This window comes from Schistocerca serialis, chromosome 2 (assembly GCF_023864345.2).
Source record: "Schistocerca serialis cubense isolate TAMUIC-IGC-003099 chromosome 2, iqSchSeri2.2, whole genome shotgun sequence".
Classification (NCBI taxonomy): domain Eukaryota; kingdom Metazoa; phylum Arthropoda; class Insecta; order Orthoptera; family Acrididae; genus Schistocerca; species Schistocerca serialis.
The window spans coordinates 845,227,811-845,249,878 of NC_064639.1; the positions used below are offsets into that span (position 1 = coordinate 845,227,811).

General features: G+C 44.4%; 1 protein-coding gene across 1 annotated transcript in view; it reads left to right on the forward strand.

Annotated features, from left to right (window-relative positions):
• Nucleotides 1–22,068, forward strand: part of LOC126455830 (acyl-CoA Delta-9 desaturase-like) — a 155,863-nt gene that overhangs the window by 100,751 nt on the left and 33,044 nt on the right. Inside the window, exon 4 of the mRNA XM_050091591.1 lies at nucleotides 14,581–14,786. Coding sequence (XP_049947548.1) covers nucleotides 14,581–14,786 — 206 coding nt within the window. The remainder of the gene's footprint in view (nucleotides 1–14,580; nucleotides 14,787–22,068) is intronic.

Genomic DNA, 22,068 nt, shown 5'->3' on the forward strand with positions numbered 1-22,068 from the left:
ACATTCCGCCAGTGCGGACGGTGTTTGCTTCGTGATACTTTACCCGTGTTAAAATGGACCGTTTACCAATTGCGAAAAAGGTCGATATCGTATTGATGTATGGCTATTGCGATCAAAATGCCCAACGGGAGTGTGCTATGTATGCTGCTTGGTATCCTGGACGACATCATCCAAGTGTCCGGGCCGTTCGCCGGATAGTTATGTTATTTAAGGAAACAGGAAGAGTTCAGCCACATGTGAAGCGCATCAACCACGACCAGCAACAAATGTAGATGTCCAAGTAGGTGTTTTAGCTGCTGTCGCTGCTAATACGCATATCAGTAGCAGACAAATTGCGCGAGAATCGGGAATCTCAAAAACCTCGGTGTTCAGAATGCTACATCAACATCGATTGCACCCGTACAATCTCCGGGAATTGCAGGGCGACGACTTTGAACCGTGTACAGTTCTGCAACTGGGCACAAGAGAAATTACGGAACGATGACAGATTTTTTTGCACGCGTTCTATTTAGCGACGAAGCGTCATTCGCCGACAGCGGTAACGTAAACCGGCATAATATGCACTACTGGGCAACGGAAAATCCACGATGGCTGCGACAAGTGGAACATCAGCGACCTTGGCGGGTTAATGTATGGTGCGGCATTATGGGAGGAAGGGTAATTGGCCCTCATTTTATCGCTAGCAATCTAAATGGTGCAATGTATGCTGATTTCCTACGTAATGTTCTACCGATGTTACTACAAGATGTTTCACTGCATGACAGAATAGCGATGTACTTCCAACATGATGGATGTCCGGCACATAGCTCGCGTGCGGTTGAAGCGGTATTGAATAGCATATTTCATGACAGGTGAATTGGTCGTCGATACCATGGCCCGCGCGCTCACCGGATCTGACGTTCCCGGGTTTCTTTCTGTGGGGAAAGTTGAAGGATATTTGCTATCGTGATCCACCGACAACGCCTGACCACATGCGTCAGTGCATTGTCAATGCATGTGCGAACATTACGGAAGGCGAACTACTCGCTTTTGAGAGAAATATCGTTACACGTATTGCCAAATGCATTGAGTTTGATGGACATATTTTTGAGCATTTGTTGCATTAATGTGGTATATACAGGTAATCACGCTGTAACGGCATGCGGTCTCAGAAATAATAAGTTCACAAAGGTACATGTATCACATTGGAACAACCGAAATAAAATGTTCAACCGTACCTATGTCCTGTATTTTAATTTAAAAAACCTATCTTCTACCAACTGTTAGTCAAAAATTGTGTACCAACTGTTAGTCAAAAATTGTGACTATTACAGCGCCATCTATCACAAAGCGAAAAAATTTGTCCAACTAAAACATTCATATTTCTTTACGTACTACACGAATATATAATAAAAATGGAGGTTCCTATTTTAAAAAACGCAGTTGATATCCGTTTGACCTATGGCAGCGCCATCTAGCGGGCCAACCATAGCGCCGTCTGGTTTCCCGCTTCAAGCCAGACAAGTTTCGTTCTTTGTAGTTTTTTCGTTTGACGCTTATTTCGTGAGATATTTGGTCCGGTCACGATCAATGGACCACCCTGTTTTCATCTCTTGGTCTCCCTCTACTATTTTTTTTTTCACCGGCCATGGTGGCCGAGCGGTTCTAGGCGCTACAGTCTGGAACCGCACGACCACTGCGGTCGCAGGTTCCAATCCTGCCTCGGGCATGGGTGTGTGTGATGTCCTTAGGTTAGTTAGGTTTAAGTAGTTCTAAGTTCTAGGGGACTGATGACTCCAGAAGTTAAGTCCCATAGTGCTCAGGCACTCACTCTACGATTTTTACCCTCTACGCTTCCCTCCAGTGCTAAACTGGTGATCCCTTGATGCCTCAGACCGTGTCCTACCAGCCGATCCCTTCTTCTAGTCAAGTTGTGCCACAAATTCCTCTTCTCCCCAATTCTATTCAGTACACCCTCATCAGTTACGTGATCTACCCATCTAGTCTTCAGCATTCTTCTGTAGCACCACATTTCGAAGGCTTCTATTGTCTTATCGTCCATGTTTCATTTCCATATATGGCTACACTCCATACAAATGCTTTCAGAAAAAACTTCCCGACACTAAAATGCATACTCGATGTTAACAAATTTATATTCTTCAGAAACGCTTTCCTTGCCATGGTCAGTCTACATTTTATATCCTCTCTGCTTCGACCATCAACAGTTACTTTTGCTCCCCAAACATCAAAACTCATCTACTACTTTCAGTGTCTCAGTTCCTAATTTAATTCCCTCAGCATTAGCAATTGGATGGAGCAAACAATTGTTGGTGTTTACAAAGTTCACAATACGATCTCTCGTAAACTTCTTCCACGAGGTTCCTGCAGCAAGTACCACTGGCATTCTCATTTACGCTACTTTTAAGTTTTACTGTCAATAACCACTGTCTCGTTTAAAAATTTGTTATTGTTGTAAAAAACTAAACTTTCATCAAAGTTTCAAAATCTATGTATTAGCTGAAAATAAGCGCTCTTGCCTACAATTAAGTTCTGTGAAAACCGCGTATCGACAGTGCCTTCCATGTCTGAAATATCTGTGGTGAAAGTGTTAGGCGATTCGCCCTGTATATCCCTTACTGAATGTTTACGAGTTTCTTAACAAATTTATGTCCTCCTTGAAAATATTTTTCTGTATTCAAATTGTCCACAATATTGTGTTTCGAACAAACGATATGGTCTTGTGTTTTGCTCACCAACCCGTTAAGCCAACTTTATTCACAGTATCAAACAAAGATTAGTAAGATGGATATGTTGTTGTTGTTGTGGTCTTCAGTCCTGAGACTGGTTTGATGCAGCTCTCCATGCTACTCTATCCTGTGCAAGCTTCTTCATCTCCCAGTACTTACTGCAACCTACGTCCTTCTGAATCTGCTTAATGTATTTATCTCTTGGTCTCCCTATACGATTTTTACCCTCCACGCTGCCCTCCAATGCTAAATTTGTGATCCCTTGATGCCTCAGGACATGTCCTACCAACCGATCCCTTCTTCTAGTCAAGTTGTGCCACAAACTTCTCTTCTCCCCAATCCTATTCAATACCTCCTCATTAGTTACATGATCTACCCACCTAATCTTCAACATTCATCTGTAGCACCACATGTCGAAAGCTTCTATTCTCTTCTTGTCCAAACTATTTATTGTCCATGTTTCACTTCCATACATGGCTACACTCCATACAAATACTTTTATAAATGACTTCCTGACACTTAAATCTATACTCGATGTTAACAAATTTCTCTGCCTCAGAAACGCTTTCCTTGCCATTGCCAGTCTACATTTTATATCCTCTCTACTTCGACCCTCATCAGTTATTTTGCTCCCCAAATAGCAAAACTCCTTTACTACTTTAAGTGTCTCATTTCCTTATCTAATTCCCTCAGCATCACCTGACTTAATTCGACTACATTCATTATCCTTGTTTTGTTTTTGTTGATGTTCATCTTATATCCTCCTTTCAAGACACTGTCCATTCCATTCGACTGCTCTTCCAAGTCCTTTGCTGTCTCTGACAGAATTACAATGTCATCGGTGAACCTCAAAGTTTTTATTTCTTCTCCATGGATTTTAATACTTACTCCGAACATTTCATTTGTTTCCTTTATTGCTTGCTCAATATACAGATTGAATAACATCGGGGAGAGGCCACAACCCTGTCTCTCTCCCTTCCCAACCACTGCTTCCCTTTCATGCCCCTCGACTCTTATAACTGTCATCTGGTTTCTGTACAAATTGTAAATAGCCTTCCGCTCCCTGTATTTTACCCCTGCTACCTTTAGAATTTGAAAGAGAGTATTCCAGTCAACATTGTCAAAAGCTTTCTCTAAGTCTACAAATGCTAGAAACGTAGGTTTGCCTTTCCTTAATCTTTCTTGTAAGATAAGTCGTAAGGTCAGTATTGCCTCACGTGTTCCAACATTGCTACGGAATCCAAACTGATCTTCCCCGAGGTCGGGTTCTACCAGTTTTTCCATTCGTCTATAAATAATTCGTGTTAGTATTTTGCAGCTGTGACTTATTAAACTGATAGTTCGTTAATTTTCACATCTGTCAACACCTGCTTTCTTTGGGATTGGAATTATTATATTCTTCTTGAAGTCTGAGGGTATTTTGCCTGTCTCATACATCTTGCTCACCAGATGGTAGAGTTTTGTCAGGACTGGCTCTCCCAAGGCCGTCAGTAGTTCTAATGGAATGTTGTCTACTCCCGGGGCCTTGTTTCGACTCAGGTCTTTCAGTGCTCTGTCAAACTCTTCACGCTGTATCGTATCTCCCATTTCATCTTCATCTACATCCTCCCATTTCCATAATATTGTCCTCAAGTACATCGCCCTTGTATAGACCCTCTATATACTCCTTCCACCTTTCTGCTTTCCCCTATTTGCTTAGAACTGGGTTTCCATCTGAGCTCTTGATATTCATGCAAGTGGCTCTCTTTCCTCCAAAGGTATCTTTAATTTTCCTTTAGGCTGTATCTATCTTACCCCTAGTGAGATAAGAATCCACATCCTTACATTTGTCCTCTAGCCATGCCTGCTTAGCCATGGTGCACTTCCTGTTGATCTCATTTTTGAGACGTTTGTATTCCTTTTTGCCTGCTTCATTTACTGCATTTTTATATTTTCTCCTTTCATCAATTAAATTCAATATTTCTTCTGTTACCCAAGGATTTCTACTAGCCCTCGTCTTTTTACCTACTTGATCCTCTGCTGCCTTCACTACTTCATCCCTCAGAGCTACCCATTCTTCTTCTACTGTATTTCTTTCCCCCATTCCTTTCAATTGTTCCCTTATGCTCTCCCTGAAACTCTGTACAACCTCTGGTTTAGTCAGTTTATCCAGGTCCCATCTCCTTAAATTCCCACCTTTTTGTAATTTCTTCAGTTTTAACCTACAGTTCATAACCAATAGATTGTGGTCAGAGTCCACATCTGCCCCTGGAAATGTCTTACAATTTAAAACCTGGTTCCTAAATCTCTGTCTTACCATTACATAATCTATCGGATACCTTTTAGTATCCCCAGGATTCTTCCATGTATACAATCTTCTTTTATGATTCTTGAACCAAGTGTTAGCTATGAGTAAGTTATGCTCTGTGGAAAATACTAACAGACGGCTTCCTCTTTTATTTCTTAGCCCCAATCCATATTCACCTACTATGTTTCCTTCTCTCCCTTTGCCTACTGTCGAATTCCAGTCACCCATGACTATTAAATTTTCGTCTCCCTTCACTACCTGAATAATTTCTTTTATCTCATCATACATTTCTTCAATTTCTTCGTCATCTGCAGAGCTAGTTGGCATATAAACTTGTACTACTGTAGTAGGCATGGGTTTCGTGTCTATCTTGGCCACTATAATACGTTCACTATGCTGTTTGTAGTAGCTTACCCGCACTCCTATTTTTTTATTCATTATTAAACCTACTCCTGCGTTACCCCTATTTGATTTTGTGTTTATAACCCTGTATTCACCTGACCAGAAGTCTTGTTCCTCCTGCCACCGAACTTCACTAATTCCCACTATATCTAACTTTAACCTATCCATTTCCCTTTTTAAATTTTCTAACCTACCTGCCCGATTAAGGGATCTGACATTCCACGCTCCGATCCGTAAAATGCCAGTTTTCTTTCTCCTGATAACGACGTCCTCTTGAGTAGTCCCCGCCCGGAGATCCGAATGGGGGACTATTTTACCTCCGGAATATTTTACCCAAGAGGACGCCATCATCATTAAACCGTACAGTAAAGCTGCATGCCCTCGGGAAAAATTACGGCTGTAGTTTCCCCTTGCTTCAGACGTTCGCAGTACCGCAACACCAAGGCCGTTTTGGTTAATGTTACAAGGCCAGATCAGTCAATCATCCAGACTGTTGCCCCTGCAACTACTGAAAAGGCTGCTGCCCCTCTCCAGGAACCACACGTTTGTCTGGCCTCTCAACAGATTCCCCTCCGTTGTGGTTGCACCTACGGTACGGCTATCTGTATCGTTGGGGCACGCAAGCCTCCCCACCAACGGCAAGGTCCATGGTTCATGGGGGTAGGAAGATGGATATAAAACGGATAAATCAAATGCTCAACACCTATCAACAGGATATGTCTGTACTTCCGATGTTACGACGTTTACAAACTGCAGAGCACCGACAGAAAAACCTATTCCGTCCCGAAGGCGACAAGGACGGCAATGTGTGCTGCGGGCCTATTCTACACACCCGAAGCATCACTCGGCAGATATTTAAACCATATAGGAGTCTCTGACGGACCCATCTCGACATTGTTAATTGGCGAGGTACAAAAATATCAGCGTACAACCGCTCGGCAACACTACCGTTTTCTGCAACAATGTACGTATTTGTCGGTAGATGAAAAATTCTATCGAATGTCACAGTAAAAATTTCAGCTTCCCATCTTTGTTATAGCTGTGAGATCATGTTCAGTTTTAGTCAAAATTACAAACCTGATGAAGTCGTTCAGTAACGTGCAGTCATTGTGTATGAGGGTCCGCCCAGATAGCTGAGTGGTCAGCGCGACGGATTGCCGTCCTACAGACCCTGGTTCGATTACCGGCTAGGTCGGGGATTTTCTGCGCTCAGGGACTGGGTGTTGTGTTCGCAGGTCGCCCAATGTGGCGTCGGATGTAATAAGACCTGCACCAAGGCGGCCGGACCTGCCCCGCAAGGGGCCTCCCGGCCGATGACGCCAAACGCCCATTTCCATTGTGTATGAGGGAAAGCATTTGTTCTTGGGTGAGACAGCCGCACATTCGAGGTTTTCATTAGTAGCGAGACATACTCGCGTGATGTAATTGGTATGTTTAACTACAGAGACTGCAATCGGACACAGACACTGAAGTAAAATGTATTTTGCCGTAAGTGAGTTTACTACAGGTTTTCCAGGTTAAACATACAACAATATAAAATATAGTGACCTGATAAGTAACTGAGATATTTATTATTTATTGACGGTACATTTCTACAAATATGGTAACAAGCTGATTTAAAAAAAAAAAAAAAAAAATACACCTAGATATGCGCTCCGTTAGTGGTGCGACTGTCATCTAATCTGTATTCCACTTCTCTGCAAGTATTTTGCAGTATTGCAGCTGCACGAAAGCGATGGCGCAGATCTGGTATGAGTAAATTACAAACTAGTGTCTGGTACATTTGATTCTTGATAAACCCGACAGAAAAAAATCACGTGTTACCAACTGCCGCAAGCAAACACGGAAAACATTTTCAGTTGCCATACTTGTAGAAGCAAACCGCCAATAAATATCTCAGTTACGTCTCAAGTTGTTACATTTTACATTATTATATATTTAACCTGCCACCCTGTAGAACTTAGCTGTACGTCAGGAGCAGTCTTGTTTGTGACTTTTAAATCTTTTATAATTTTTCTTGAGCTATCCCCAAGTTTAGTTCCATTCCATATAAAAATGAGCTGTGTGAAATTTTGGCTCAGTAGGATTAGGAGAACGGGTGACCCTCAACGTTAGAAGAAGAAAAATCCGCAAAAATGAAACCAACTTTACAATGTTGTACTTCTGCAACATCGGATTCGTTCATTACCCAATGTAGACATTTTGTTTACTTCCGACTCCTTAACTGAATGTATTTTCACGTCACAAATCACAGTGGGTGGGTGACATGGTGGCTCAGTGACCGAAAGACAAGTAGAGAGAGGGCAGAGTGAGTCGAGCCCTTTCCCTGTTACTACCCATCCCGGACCGCCCCTTTATCATATAATTGTAAATGTGTAGCTACGAACTGCTACTCGTCTTCAGTATCAAAATCTCTTAAATCTAAGTTCTCAGATTAACTCTCCATCTAATTGGGCTCAAATTGCACCCATGGCGTATGGTTCAGGGATATAGTAGATGCATAGTGGCATTTTGCCAGAGACATCTGATGCGCCAGTACTGTCCACGATAGGTAGGTCAGCAGGTCTGTACCTTGCCCCCCCAAGGCTACTTTTCCTCATTACCCTGGATTTTCCTGTCTAGGTCATCATAGAAGTGAAGAGTGCAACACCATCGTTCAAACGTTTGAAGAACTTGAGCTGCAAACTGCACAGTTTTCTCATGATTTACATGATGTATGTGGCTCGTTTGAAAGAAGTTCGTAATTCACTGCAGGGACGCGTGCAGTATTGTATCTAAATGAGAGATGACACGTGAAATAGACCTTTAACATCTGTATCTACATCTGAATTACGCAAACCACCTCACGGCGTGGGACAGAGAGTAATAATTGGTGTACAACTCTCATTTCCCTCTTTTTTCCTGTTTCAGTTGCGAAAGATTCGCGGGCGGAGCGATTACTGATAAGCCCCCAGAGTGGGTTCGAAGTTTTCTAATTTTATCTTCATAGTCTTTTCTCGAGATACATGCAGGACGAAGCAATATATTGATTGTCTCTTCCAGGAACGTATGCTCTCGGAACGTTGACAGTAGATCATACTGTGATGCAGAACGCCTCTCTTGCACCGTCTGTCCACTAGAGTTGACTGAGCAATTTCGTGACGCTTTCACGCTTACTGGATAGACCTATAATGATTCATTCCGCTTTTCTTTGGTTCTTCTCCACTTCCTCTATTAATCCTATCTGGTACGGATTTCAGACGGACGAGCAATATTCAGGTACTGTTCAGAGGAGTGTTTCGTAAGCTACCTCCTTTGTTGATGGGTTACCTTTCCTGGGGATTCTTGCAATGAATCTCAATTGACATCTGACTTACAAGTGATTAATTTTATGTGGTCGTTCCACTTAAAATCTCTCCGTGCGCGTACTCCTACATGTTTTATGGAAGTATCTGCTTCCAGTTATTGTTCTGCAATCGTGTAATAGTACGATAATAGGTCTGAAACAGTAGGGAGTTTAGATCTGGGAGTGGTAAGATGCTGACCATTTAAAAGATAATCAGTTTCAAGGTATTTATTTGCTACAGAGGCCAGAATCAACATAAACAATGATAAAAAATTAAGCTCGAGGGAACGACACAATAATTTAGCAAAACCTTCAATAACTGTCCTTTGAATGTTTCAGAAATTCCCTTTTTTCCAGTTCATGTCAAAGCAAAACCTCTGAATTTCATAAACATTAGAAAATAGCCCCCAGACACTCAGTGGATTTAACAATTATTTTAGCTACTTGAAAATCAACATTCAAATAATCACAAGATGAATAATACTTTAAACATTTAAAAAGCTTTGAAGATAGCAAATTATGTAATTTCTACATTGACTTTAAAATAAGAAAGGGGGCATTGACAAATCAACAAGCATAAGCAATTATTCGCAAGAGCAAATTAAGCAATTATAAAAGGGCTGAAACACATGGATTAGCCAACACAAAGACAAATTCGAATTTGGCTCACTCCCCAAACGGCTGCTCGATTCAGTAAGATTATAAAATACGCACACACACCGAAGAGCCAAAAAAGCTGGTACACCTGCCTAATATCGTTAGGATCCCCTCGAGCACGCAGAAGTCCCGCAACACGACGTAGCATGGACTCTACTAATGTCTGAAGAAGTGCTGGAGGGAACATAACATGAATCGTGCAGTGCTGTCAATAAATCCCTAAGAGCACGAGCGGGTTGAGATCTCTTCTGAACAGCGCGTTGCAAGGCATCCCATGTATGCTCAATAATGTTCATGTGTCGGGAGATTGGAGGCCAGCGGAAGTGTTTAAACTCAGAAGAGTTTTCCTGGAGCCACTGTGTAGCAATTCTGGGCGTGCGGGGTGTCGCATTGCCCTGCTAGAATTGCCCAAGTCCGTCGGATTGCTCAGTGTACATAAATGGATGCAGGTGATCAGACAGTATCCTTACGTACGTGCCACCTTTCAGAGTCATATCTAGACGTATCACGGATCCCATATCACTCCAACTGCACACGCCCCACACCATTACAGAGCCTCCACCAGCTCGAAAAGTCCCTTGCTGACATACGGGGTCCATTGATTCACGAGGTTGTTTCCATACCTATACACGTTCATTCATCGATACAATTTGGAACGAGAGTTGTCCGACCAGGCAACATGTTTCGAGTCATCAACAGTCCAATGTCGGTGTTGACGGGCCCAGGCGAGGCGTAAAGCTTTGTGTCATGCAGTCGTCAAGGGTACACGAGTGGGACTTCGGCTCCGAAAGCCCATATCGATAATGTTTCGTTGAATGGCTTGCACGCTGACACTTGTTGATGGCCCAGCATTGAAATCTACAGCAATTTGCGGAAGGGTTGCACTTCTATCGCGTTGAACGATTCTCCTCAGTCGTCGTTGGTTCTGTTCTTGCAGGATCTTTTTTCGGTCGCAAGGATGTCGGAGATTTGATGTTTTACAGGATTCCTGATATACGCGGTACAGTCGTGAAATGGTCGTACGGGAAAATCCCCACTTCATCGCTACCTCGGAGATGCTGTGTCCCATCGCTCGTGCGCCGACTATAACACCGCGTTCAAACTCACTTAAATCATGATAACCTGCCATTGTAGCAATAGTAACCGATCTAACAACTGCGCCAGACACTTGTTGTCTTATGTAGGCATTGCCGACGGCAGCCCCGTATTCTGTCTTTTTACATATCTCTGTATTTGAATACTCATGCCTATACTAGTTACTTTGGCGCTTCGTGTATAATACACAGTAAATTTACATAACAAATAAATGGCAAATGGCACACGGGCCTCCAGCTATAAAAAAGAATACCAGGACAGGCAACTGTACCCACTTGACCCACAAGCACTTCAGATTTACAACAACAAAGCAAATTAAAATATGCAAATGAGCCTTTTAATCCTGCCTGAGGAAATCAAAGCAAGCAGCTGGCCCTATTTGGTCCATTACTTTACGTTATCTGACAGTGAAGAAATATTAAAGACTCCTTAATGTATGAAATATACACTCCTGGAAATTGAAATAAGAACACCGTGAAATCATTGTCCCAGGAAGGGGAAACTTTATTGACACATTCCTGAGGTCAGATACATCACATGATCACACTGACAGAACCACAGGCACATAGACACAGGCAACAGAGCATGCACAATGTCGGCACTCGTACAGTGTATATCCACCTTTCGCAGCAATGCAGGCTGCTATTCTCCCATGGAGACGATCGTAGAGATGCTGGATGTAGTCCTGTGGAACGGCTTGCCATGCCATTTCCACCTGGCGCCTCAGTTGGACCAGCGTTCGTGCTGGACGTGCAGACCGCGTGAGACGACGCTTCATCCTGTCCCAAACATGCTCAATGGGGGACAGATCCGGAGATCTTGCTGGCCAGGGTAGTTGACTTACACCTTCTAGAGCACGTTGGGTGGCACGGGATACATGCGGACGTGCATTGTCCTGTTGGAACAGCAAGTTCCCTTGCCGGTCTAGGAATGGTAGAACGATGGGTTCGATGACGGTTTGGATGTACCGTGCACTATTCAGTGTCCCCTCGACGATCACCAGTGGTGTACGGCCAGTGGAGGAGATCGCTCCCCACACCATGATGCCGGGTGTTGGCCCTGTGTGCCTCGGTCGTATGCAGTCCTGATTGTGGCGCTCACCTGCACGGCGCCAAACACGCATACGACCATCATTGGCACCAAGGCAGAAGCGACTCTCATCGCTGAAGACGACACGTCTTCATTCGTCCCTCCATTCACGCTTGTCGCGACACCACTGGAGGCGGGCTGCACGATGTTGGGGCGTGAGCGGAAGACGGCCTAACGGTGTGCGGGACCGTAGCCCAGCTTCATGGAGACGGTTGCGAATGGTCCTCGCCGATACCCCAGGAGCAACAGTGTCCCTAATTTGCTGGGAAGTGGCGGTGCGGTCCCCTACGGCACTGCGTAGGATCCTACGGTCTTGGCGTGCATCCGTGCGTCGCTGCGGTCCGGTCCCAGGTCGACGGGCACGTGCACCTTCCGCCGACCACTGGCGACAACATCGATGTACTGTGGAGACCTCACGCCCCACGTGTTGAGCAATTCGGCGGTACGTCCACACGGCCTCCCGCATGCCCACTATACGCCCTCGCTCAAAGTCCGTCAACTGCACATACGGTTCACGTCCACGCTGTCGCGGCATGCTACCAGTGTTAAAAACTGCGATGGAGCTCCGTATGCCACGGCAAACTGGCTGACACTGACGGCGGCGGTGCACAAATGCTGCGCAGCTAGCGCCATTCGACGGCCAACACCGCGGTTCCTGGTGTGTCCGCTGTGCCGTGCGTGTGATCATTGCTTGTACAGCCTTCTCGCAGTGTCCGGAGCAAGTATGGTGGGTCTGACACACCGGTGTCAATGTGTTCTTTTTTCCATTTCCAGGAGTGTATGTATTAGAAGCGGAGATAAAAGCAAAACTTTTTTGATTAAAAACACGCACAACAAAACTAGGTAAAGTGCAAGCCCTCTTACAAATGAATTGATGTTTAACTCACATAAGTTCTTCTCACTGGGATGCTGATCCATGTTAAGGGCATCAGCCAAAATAACGGCTAGTAGTATAAGCCAGACCAGCTTACACTAAAGAGCACCAAACGAAACTCAGTAATAAAAACACAGGAGTTTTCACGAACTATGGCAGTCACTTCACCGCACACAGGATATGAAGCTCACCGTTAATTCCTCTGTCACACCTGGAAAAATTAAGGATGATGTATATTGCCGCGTCCGCCAACCAAGGCAGCAAGGAACTGGCCTAGTCGAACTCCAAAAGTCAGTGAGAAGTAGCGACTCTCCAGTAGGCATAGCCACGCCCCCCAAAGTATAAATCTGCCATCTAAATGCAGTGAGATTACCTGCACAGGTAAAAAGTTCAGCCAGATTCCTTCACTGACAGTCGACCTCTAACAGACCTCTAGCGCAAGCTGCACGTGTGCTTATATCCCGGCCGAGACCCGCAAGGCCGCCACGTGCTGAGCAGCCAGAGGAGCTGTAACTAGGTAACAAAACACAAAAAAGTTCCACAGGTGAAAAAATCGATATGAGCGCGCATGCATCGCTCAGGGTCTTTCTGTCTATGTACACGAAACATGTCACATTTGTTTATGCTTTCTCCTACACCAAATGTCGATCCTCTGCAGGTCTTCCTGCATTTCACTTCAATTTTCTACCGTTGCGACTTTCTGCATACAATAACGTTATCCACGAACATCATGGAACTTCTGACATCTAGTAGGTCATTTATGTACACAGACGAAAAAAAAACGCAACAACAAAAAGTAGTGGTGCGACATAAACGAAAGTTGGTAGGCGTGTTTCTATATCTGAAAAATGATGTCTGCTCAAATTTCGCACCAGTCGCATAAGAGTTGCGCTAGTAGCGGCACAACGAGGATGCAAATCAGCTTGCTTTAAATACACACTGAAACGGTCGTGAGCGTTAGTTACCTTTCAGATTAGATATGGTGAGTTGACGCTAGTCAAGAACGCCTTTATCACGCTATTATCAACACCTCCCTGAGTTTGAACGAGGTCGTGTAACAGGACTACGAGAATCTGAATATTTCTTCTGCGATATTGCAGAAAGACTAGGCAGGAATGTAGCGACTGCACATGATTGCTGGCAGCGGTGCTCACGAGAACGTACGGTCGCAAGGCGACCGGGCTCTTAGACAGCCACGTGGCACTACCGAGAGGGAAGACCATCGTGTTGCCTCTGGATTGTTTCGATATCTTAATTTAATCCGACCTGGTGGGGATCCCACACTCTCGACTAGTGTTACAGAATGAATCGCACTTGTGCTTGTTTATACGTTGTCTTCTTTGTAGAAGAGCTACACTTACCTAAAAATTCTCCCAATAAACCGAAGTCGACCATCCGCCTTCCCTGCTACCGTCCTTACGTGGTCGATGCAGTTCTTATGGCTGTGCAACGATATGCCCGGAAGTACAATCGACGAGAATGTGGCAAGCAGCACACTGCTAACGCTTTATTTCAACATCACGGGATTGTTTTTCCTGCTCATCTGCGTTAACTTATATTTCTCTACACTTAGGGCAAGCCGCTACTCATCACAGTAATTAGAAATTTTGTCTAAGTCATCTTGTATCGTCCTAAAGATACTCAACGACAATCCTTCCCGTACACCACTGCATCATAAGCAAACAGTTGCAGATTGCCGCTCACCCTGGCAGTTAGATCATTTAAGAGACTAAGAACGGTTCTATAACACTTCCGTGGGGGACTCCTGATGACAATCTTGAAATAGCGGCGCGAGGTCGATAATAGTTCACAATCTGGTTCGAGTACACATAACAGCACAACTCGAAGCACCTGAAGAAGAGTACTGGATCAGTCATCGAAATATTGTCCATAAAGTGGAAATGACAACTCGCCAGAACATTCGAAAGCCCACCATTACTTTTTGCACATTGGCTTTGGCTGACGCCAGTTACAGTGCGTTCGCTGGGCTCTCCAAGAAACCTTTGGATTCACAGCGCGGATTGCTTAGAAAACTGGACTCTATTATGAAGTGGAAAGGACCTTCCTCCTGGGGGCGTAAGTAGCTCTCCAGGGGAGTGACATTGTGTGTCTGCACCTGTTGCAGGGCAGCATCTACACGTGGGTGCTGGAACACCGCATGCACCACAAGTACCACGGCACTGACGATGACCCGTTCAACTACCGGCGCGGCTTCCTGTTCTCGCACGTGACCAGCCGCCTGCTCAAGCCACACCCACGCTTTCAGGAGGTCGCCGCCACCATCGACATGAGTGACATCGAGGCCGACTCCATCGTCATGTTCCAGCACAGGTGCGCGCGCCGGCCGTTCGCCGCAGTGCTGTTATCCCTCCGCCGATTGCGGCTGTTCGGATTGGAGATAGATGTTTTCGTTCCATTGATTCATTTGAGATTTTCAAGAATGTAGAACATGCTGTTGTTCTGGTCTTCAGTGCAAAAACTGTTTTGCTGCAGCTCTCCATGCCAGTCTATCCGGAGCAGGCCTTTTCATCTCTGCATAAGTACTACAACCTACACTTGTTGACACTTTCTTACCGCAGTCAAGCCTTGCTCTCCCTCTACAATTCTTACTCCACCCCCACCCCCAAATTTCTTCCATTACCAAACTGGTGACTCCTTGAAGCCTCGGAATGTGTCTATATCAACTGATCCCTTCATTTCGTCAAGCTGTGTCATAAGTTACTTTGCTCCACAGTTCTGTTCAGAACCTCCTCCTCATTTATTCATTCTATCCATCTAATCTTCAGCATTCTTCTGTAACACTATATTATCTTCTTGTCTTAACTGTTAACTATCTATATTTTACTTCCGTACGAGGCTACACTCCAGAGAAATACCTCCACAAATTACTTTCTACCACTTAAATTTATATTCGATGTTAACACACTACTGGCCATTAAAATCGCTACACCAAGAAGAAATGCAGATGATAAAAGGGTATTCATTGGACAAATATATTATACTAGAACTGACATGTGATTACATTTTCACGCAATTTGGGTGCATAGATCCTGAGAAATCAGTACCCAGAACAACCACCTTGGCCGCCTGGGCATTGAGTCAGACAGAGCTTGGATGGCGTGTACAGGTACAGCTAGCTGCCCATGCAGCTTCAACACGATACCACAGTTCATCAGGAGTAGTGACTGGCGTATTGTGACGAGCCAGTTGCTCGGCCACCATTGACCAGACGCTTTCAGTTGGTCAGAGGTCTGGAGAATGTGCTGGTCATGGCACCAGTCCAACATTTTGTGTATCCAGAAAGGCCCGTACAGGACCTGCAACATGTGGCCGTGCATTATCCTGCTGAAATGTAGGGTTTCGCAGGAATCGAATGAAGGGTAGAGCCACGCGTCGTAACACATCTGAAATGTAACGTCCACTGTTCAAAGTGCCGTCAATGCGAAGAAGAGGTCACCGAGACGTGTGACCAATGGCACCCAATACCATCACGCCGGGAGATACGCCAGTATGGCGATAAGGAATACACGTTTCCAATGTGCGTTCACCGCGATGTCGCCGAACACGGATACGACCATCATGATGCTGTAAACGGAACCTGGATTCATCCGAAAAAATGACGTTTTGCCATTCGTGCACCTAGGTTCGTCGTAGAGTACACCATCGCAGGCGCTCCTGTCTGTGATGCAGCGTCAAGGGTAACCGCAGCCATGGTCTCCGAGGTGATAGTCCATGCTGCTGCAAACGTCGTCGAACTGTTCGTGCAGATGGTTGTTGTCTTCCAAACGTCCCCATCTGTTGACTCAGGGATCGAGACGCGGCTGCACGATCCGTTACAGCCTTGCGGATAAGATGCCTATCATCTCGACTGCTAGTGATACGTGGCCGTTGGGATCCAGCACGGCGTTCCGTATTACACTCCTGAACCCACCAATTCCATCTTCTGCTAACAGTCATTGGATGTCGACCAACGCGAGCAGCAATGTCGCGATACGATAAACCGCAATCGCGATAGTCTACAATCCGACCTTTATCAAAGTCGGAGACGTGATGGTACGCAATTCTCCTCCTTACACGGGGCATCACGACAACGTTTCACCGGGCAACGCCGATCAACTGCTGTTTGTATATGAGAAATCGGTTGGAAACTTTCCTCATGTCTGCACGTTGTAGGTGTCGCCACCGGCGCCAACCTTGTGTGAATTCTCTGAAAAGCTAATCATTTGCATATCTCAGCATCTTCTTCCTATAGGCTAAATTTCGCGTCTGTAGCACGTCGTCTTCGTGATGTAGCAATTTTAATGGCCAGTAGTGTAAATTTCTCTTCTTCAAAACCGCTGTCCTTGCTGTTGTCATTCTGTATTTTATAGCCTCTTTATTTCAGCCATCGTAATTTATTTTACTACCAAAATACCAAACTGATCTACTACTTTACTACCCAAATACCAAACTGCTCTATTACTTTTAGTGTCTCACTTCCTAAACCAATACCCTCAGCATCGGCTGGTTTAACTCAACTATATTCCATTACCCTTGTTGTACTTCTGTCGATGTTCGTCTTAATCATTTGCAAAATTCCTTCTGTTCCGTTTAATTTCTCTGCCAAGCCCTCTGCAATCTGTGAAACAATTATAATGTCGTCAGGAAACCTCAAAGTTTTTATTTCTTCCCCCCTGAACTTGAATTGGCTTTCCAAATTTCTCCTTTGTTTCCTTACTGTTTGCTCAATTCACAAATTGAATAATATCAGGGATAGACAACAGTGCCTCAACCCCATATCAGCTATTGCTTCTCTTTAATGTACTTAGACTTATTTTAACGGTAGCATGGTTTCTGTACAGGTAGTAGACAACCATTAGCTCTCAGCGTTTCTTCTCTGCTACCTTCCGAATTTGGAAGAGTGTATTCGAGTCAACATTGTACAAAGCTTATCCTAAATCTACAGATGCTACAAACTTAGATTCGGTATTGCCTCGTATTTTCCAAAACGTCCTTGAAACCCAAATCAATTTTCCGTGAGGTCTTATCGTATCAGACTTTCCATTCATCTGTATATAATTCGTGTCTGTATTTTACAACTACTACTTATTATTCCAAATTATTTGCTCAATGCGAATTTCATAACGTCAGCTGCAATGGGTATTGCCCAACTGTTACATACGAGAATTTGTGCCGGACCGGGACTCAAGGCCAAGTTTACCACTTATCGCAAATGGTTGCCTTAAACATTTCGGCTATCCATGCATGCTTTCCAGCCTGGTGCAAACCTCCGTATCTCACTGTTCACTTCCTTATATCGTAGTCTTATCTACGTCTCCCTTTAAGTTCGCAACATTACTTGATTTCCGCTTAGGGAGAATGACACCACCACAAGGAATCGAGACCACGTTTATCTTGTGCGCTCCGTCTCGTCTTACGATACTTGAATGTGATTTGAAGATCAGCAGCTGTATGAAATACAGGGTTAGTCAAAATTATGTTAATTCACATATGCCACAAACAATTTATTAACTTTATATACATGTATAAACGAAACACATCGAATGTGTTAGATGATACGCTGCAAGTGTTAAATACTTGCGAACTCAGCCTGTTCGCCATCGCGTTCAGCACGTAAAAACCAACGATTAACAGCAGCATTTAAAACCAGTACACACGTTTCACTGGGAACTGATAATATCATACCCAATATACGGTTCTTTAGGTCACTGATGACGCGAACTTTCCTGCAGTAAACGCGCTCCTTTACCAAGTCTCATAACCAGAAATCACATGGCTTTAAGAAAGGAGATTGTGGAGGCCAATACAATGGTCCATCACAACCAGTCCATCGTCCAAGAAACGTAACATTGAGATAGTCTCTAACAGTACGGGCCTAGTACGATGGAGCGCCATTGTGTTGGAAATTTCTAGTCCTAGCTCATCAATGATGTACTGCTGCAACATCTGAAAGTAGACGTCAGAAGTTACTGTTGGTGTATCAAAAAAAGTAGGGTCCAATTACGCCAGCGGCGGTCACAGCGCACCAAAAATTCACTTTGGGGGAGTCACGTTCATACTTCCGGATGACTCGTGGGTTTTCGGTGGTCCAGAAAATCGTGTTATGTCGGTTCACAAGTCCACTTGTGTGAAAAGTGGCTTCATCGCTGAATGCCATTACATTCAGAATATCTTTCTGGATATTCGTAATTTCAGCTAAAATCTGACAGCATACCACTCGCTTACATTTCTGCGCCATTGTTAAAGCTGGGCGACTTGGATGTGGCATGGTCTCATCCCAAGGTCGTGTTCCAAGATGCGCCAAAGTGTTTATTGAGGAATTCCTGTTTCCAAAATGCAGCGAAAGACTCTGCAGCATTGCTTCTTGTGCGACAGCGATGTTTTGCTCACATCTTCCTGTTCTTAGACGTCCTGCATTGCCACTATAGTTGTTAGCTACGGATTCAGCATCCACAAACTTCTTGTAGATGCGATACACTGTTCAATGGCTTGGTGGTTCATGTGAAGATCGCATTCTAACGTTTTCATGGACAAGAGTCAGTGAACCGTACACTTCCACCAATCTTGCTGCCAAACTTTTCTCCAGTGTAATTCGTTCAGCTACTGCGCAACTAAAAACAGAAGAGATTGAAGACGTTACAATGATCAATTGTGCGACAGCTAAAACAACGATATAATAAATGGTACAATATATTTCAATAAATTATTTCTGCTCTCTACGTGTTATGTACATTTCAGTGTCAACATATTTTTGATTACACCTGTATTATCAGGATGAAATTTTCACTCTGCAGCGGAGTGTGCACTGATATGAAACTTCCTGGTGGATTAAAATTGTGTGCCGAACCAAGACTCGAACTCAGGACCTTTGCCTTTCGCGGGCAAGTGCTCTACCGCCAGCGAAAGGCAAAGGTCCTGATTTCGAGTCTCGGTCCGGCACACAGTTTTAATCTGCCAGGAAGTTTCAACCCTGTGTTATACCAAATTATTCGCTGAATGCGTATGTCATGACTGACTGTCAAAAATATGTATCGTAAGCCGAGTCGGGGCATACTACGAAAAGAATGGTCTTGATTCCTTGTGGTGGTGTCGTTCTCCCTGAGCGGGAGTCAAGTAATGTTGCGAGCTTAAAAATGGTTCAAATGGCTCTGAGAACTATGCGACTTAACTTCTGAGGTCATCAGTCGCCTAGAACTCAGAACTAATTAAACCTAACTAACCTAAGAACATCACACACATCCATGCCCGAGGCACGATTCGAACCTGCGACCGTAGCGGTCGCTCTGTTCCAGACTGTAGCGCTTAGAACCGCATGGCCACTCCGGACGGCACGAGCTTAAAGAGAGACGTACGTTAGACTATGATATAAGGAATTTCACAGTGACGTATGGAGGTTAGGATTTGGCTGGGAAGCGTGCAAGGCCAGCCGAAATGGTTAAGGCGACCACTTCTCGTAAGTTGGAAATCTAGCCTATAGTCCCAATTTGGTACAAATTCTCGTGTCACAATTGGGTAATACTTCTGTAGCCATTGTATCTGATGTCATGGAATTCGCATTCAGCGAATAATTTGGAATAATATTTCATACAACTGCTGATCGTCAAATCATTTGTAAGTTTTAGTTATTAAATTGATGGTTCATAATATTCGTACCTGTCGGCGCCTGCCTTCTTTGCAATTTGGAATATACTGCATAACACAGGAAATTGTTTTGTTATGGTATGTTCTCCCATGAACCTCAATAATTCTGGCGGAATTTCAGGGAGCTTATTTCGATTTTAATCTTGTATTGTTCTGTCAGATTTGCTCGCCGTATCGTATCTCCTGTTTCATTTTCATGTATTTCCTGTTCTCTCTCAATAATATGATCTTCAAGTTTGTTTCCTGTGAACAGCTCTTATAGATGTATTCCTTCCACCTTTGAGCCCTCCCTTTTTTGTATACAGGGTGTTACAAAAAGGTACGGCCAAACTTTCAGGAAACATTCCTCACACATAAATAAAGAAAAGATTTTATGTGGACATGTGTCCGGAAAGGCTTAATTTCCATGTTAGAGTTCATTTTAGTTTCGTCAGTATGTACTGTACTTCCTCGATTCACCGCCAGTTGGCCCAATTGAAGGAAGGTAATGTTGACTTCGGTGCTTGTGTTGACATGCGACTCATTGCTCTACAGTACTAGCATCGAGCACATCAGTACGTAGCATCAACAGGTTAGTGTTCATCACGAACGTGGTTTTGCAGTCAGTGCAATGTTTACAAATGCGGAGTTGGCAGATGCCCATTTGATGTACGGATTAGGACGGAGCAATAGACGTGGCGCGGTACGTTTGTATCGAGACAGATTTCCAGAACGAAGGTGTCCCGACAGGAAGACGTTCGAAGCAATTGATCGGCGTCTTAGGAAGCACGGAACATTCCAGCCTATGACTCGCGACTGGGGAAGACCTAGAACGACGAGCACACCTGTAATGGACGAGGCAATTCTTCGTGCAGTTGACGATAACCCTAATGTCAGCGTCAGAGAAGTTGCTGCTGTACAGGGTAACGTTGACCAAGTCACTGTATGGAGAGTGCTACGGGAGAACCAGTTGTTTCCGTACCGCAGCTGATTGGCTTCCACGGGTACACTTCTGAGAATAGTTCATCCGACAATGTGTCAATCCTCTTTTCAGTGCAAATGTTCTCTTTATGGATGAGGCTTCATTCCAACGTGATCAAATTGTAAATTTTCACGATCAACATGTGTGGGCTGACGAGAATCCGCCCGCAATTGTGCAATCACGTCATCAACACAGATTTTCTGTGAACGTTTGGGCAGGCATTGTTGGTGATGTCTCGATTGGGCCCCATGTTCTTCCACCTACGCTCAATGGAGCACGTTATCATGATTTCATACGGGGTACTCTACCTGTGCTGCTAGAACATGTGCCTTTACAAGTACGACACAACATCTGGTTCATGCACGATGGAGCTCCTGCACATTTCAGTCGAAGTGTTCGTACGCTTCTCAAAAACAGATTCGGTGACCGATGTATTGGTAGAGGCGGACCAATTCCATGGCCTTCACGCTCTCCTGATCTCAACCCTCTTGACTTTCATTTATGGGGCCATTTGAAAGCTCTTGTCTACGCAACCCCGGTACCAAATGTAGAGACTCTTCGTGCTCGTATTGTGGGCGGCTGTGGTACAATACGCCATTCTCCAGGGCTGCATCAGCGCATCAGGGATTCCGTGCGACGGAGGGTGGATGCATGTATCCTCGCTAACGGAGGACATTTTGAACATTTCCTGTAACAAAGTGTTTGAAGTCACGCAGGTAAATTCTGTTGCTGTGTGTTTCCATTCCATGATTAATGTGATTTGAAGAGAAGTAATAAAATGAGCTCTAGCATGGAAAGTAAGCGTTTCCGGACACATGTCCACATAACATATTTTCTTTCTTCGTGTGTGAGGAATGTTTCCTGAAAGTTTGGCCGTACCTTTTTGTAACACCCTGTAGTACTGGCTTGCCATCTGAGATCTTGATATTGATGAAGCTGCTTCTCTTTTCTCTGAAGGTCTGTTTATTTTTCCAGTTGGTGGCATCTATATTGCTCCCAGTCATTTAAGCT